General features: G+C 47.7%; 1 protein-coding gene across 2 annotated transcripts in view; it reads right to left on the reverse strand.

Moving 5' to 3' along the window:
- Positions 1-6: 6 nt before the first annotated feature.
- The window catches only part of glsb (glutaminase b), a 19,842-nt gene continuing 17,699 nt past the window's right edge, over positions 7-2,149 (reverse strand). For both annotated transcript variants that reach the window (XM_037976259.1, XM_037976261.1), the window contains exons 15-18: positions 1,908-1,969; positions 1,455-1,531; positions 1,308-1,371; positions 7-1,229 (exon numbers count right to left, since the gene is read on the reverse strand). In XM_037976259.1, the coding sequence (XP_037832187.1) occupies positions 1,085-1,229; positions 1,308-1,371; positions 1,455-1,531; positions 1,908-1,969 (348 nt within the window). In that variant the 3' untranslated portion in view covers positions 7-1,084. The remainder of the gene's footprint in view (positions 1,230-1,307; positions 1,372-1,454; positions 1,532-1,907; positions 1,970-2,149) is intronic.

Here is a 2,149-nt window from a genome sequence, read left to right on the forward strand (position 1 = left end):
CCAAGTGGCTGGGGAGAGGGAAGTCTGGGTCTCCCTGCTTAGGCTGCTGCCCCCGCGACCCGACCCCGGATCAGAGGAAGAGGATGGATGGATGGATGGATGGATGGACATTAGCTGGTGCTAGCTAGCTGACCAGACACTGCCTAATAAATAAATAAATTTCTTTACTAGCTATCTTAACGCGGGAGGCGTCCATGTTTTTGGGAGGAATGTGAGACCCAACCTCGAACGGCGGGAGAAAAACGACGACAACTAAAAAGTATTAAACAACACATAGCCTAGCTTTTTAAATCTTTTACAGAAAATGTAAAGCAAACAGTAAAGTTTATCAGGTTAGTGATTCAGGAATGTTTATGCTCAGGAGCCGCTGCTGTAGCTGATGCTAATACCGGTTAGCTTTAAATGAGCTGAGTCATTCTTCATAAATCCACCATTTTAAGTCAGAAAATGACTAAAACTGGACGTCTGCTTTAGGATGTAATAAGTAACAACAGGATGGTAAAGTCAACTTGTAATAAAATATTCAACCTGGTTGTTTTTATTAGTTTAGTTAGTGCTAAACACCGGTTTAGGTTCCTAAAATAACATCAGTTGGTGCTAGCTAGCCAATGCTAATAGTAGTTAGCGCCATCTAGCGAATCAACTCAAATTGTAATTATCCAGATTTTTGTGTTTCTTCTTATAACTCAGCCTTTTAGAAGCTCTGATCCAACAAGTTAATAATTTTAGACCAATATTTGGGTTAAATTTAACCTGATATGTTGGTTTAAACCTGCTGAGTTAAAGCTAACTACGGTTAGCTCGCTCCAAATTTGGGTTGTTTTTCCCCAGCAGTTTTTAGCATGGATTTACTGTAAACACCAGGTTATACATGTTTAGTTATTGTATTGTTTGAACAGTAATGTTAAGCTGCTCGCACACACACACGCACACACAACACAACACAACACAACACACCCATCATGGTACCAAACGTCAGGAACACAAAGCAAAGCACACGAGGCCGAGCGAAGCCACGGCACGTTTCAGACGCCTGAGTAATGACGGATATAATCAGTTCCTCTGCAGGTTGGCGGCAGCAGGTCTACAGGAGGCCGTCCACGTTCTCGCCGCTCGCCCGCTCGTCAGGAGCGGCGGGCGGGCTGTACTTCTCATGGTACTGCTGCAGCAGCGTGACCACGTCGTGGTGGCCGAAGTTCACGGCTTCGTCCATCGGCGTGTTTCCCCACCTTCGCAAAGAAACAGGTCAGTAAACGCCACACGGACGCCTTTCGTCCGACGGATCACCTGGACTCACCTGGACTCACCTGTCTTTGGGCTCAGGGTTCACCTTGCAGGCCTCCAGCAGGAAGCGCACCACCTCCACGTGTCCTGGAAGCAGAAAGCGGCAGCGGTGACGAACAGAACCGGGCCGTTCCGCCGACTGACCGGGTTCTGGGCGTCGAGAGTTTTACCTTCAGCCGCCGCCACGTGGAGCGCCGTCCTGGAGTCGTAGTCCCTCTGCTCCATGTCCATGGAGGACAAAGCGAACCTGAACAAACAGCTCACGTCAGGTCTCCTGCTCCGATCAGGTGTTACAGGTAAGATGTTTACAGCTCAGGTCAGGAGACATCATCTCTGACTGCCTACCTGACGCTGCAGGAGCTTTAAGCAGCTCCTTCAGTGACAGGCTGCTTAAAATGTTGCCTTAATTTATTTTTTTGTCTAAAAACTTAAAAACAGACGGTCAGAAATCTGCAAAAACAGTTAAAGGAGCACCAAGCAGTTCCTCTTTCTGCCACTGGAGGTCACCAAAGATCATTAGATCTTAAGAGGACGTCCTCCTCTTCCTCCTGATTATTAACCTTCGGGTTCTGGTTCTGGACCAGAACCCGACCAAAACCGGGTCGGTACTTAAAGCGGTTCACCTCCTCAGAGCAGAGACGTCTCCGGTGTACGCCGCAAACAGCAGGTTGATGACCGTCTTCACCTGAGGACAGAGTCAGAGACACAAGATTTGGACACGTCCAGAGACCCGTCCCAGAACAGGACTCTGAGACTTAAAGAGACAGTTCATGTCTTTTTACGTGGGGGACAGTTACCGTCTTACCTGAAAACATTTCAGAATAAAGGTTCAGTTATCACCGAGGAGCAGGAGAGGTAAACAACC

Source organism: Kryptolebias marmoratus, linkage group LG6, assembly GCF_001649575.2.
Source record: "Kryptolebias marmoratus isolate JLee-2015 linkage group LG6, ASM164957v2, whole genome shotgun sequence".
In the NCBI taxonomy this organism is placed as follows: domain Eukaryota; kingdom Metazoa; phylum Chordata; class Actinopteri; order Cyprinodontiformes; family Rivulidae; genus Kryptolebias; species Kryptolebias marmoratus.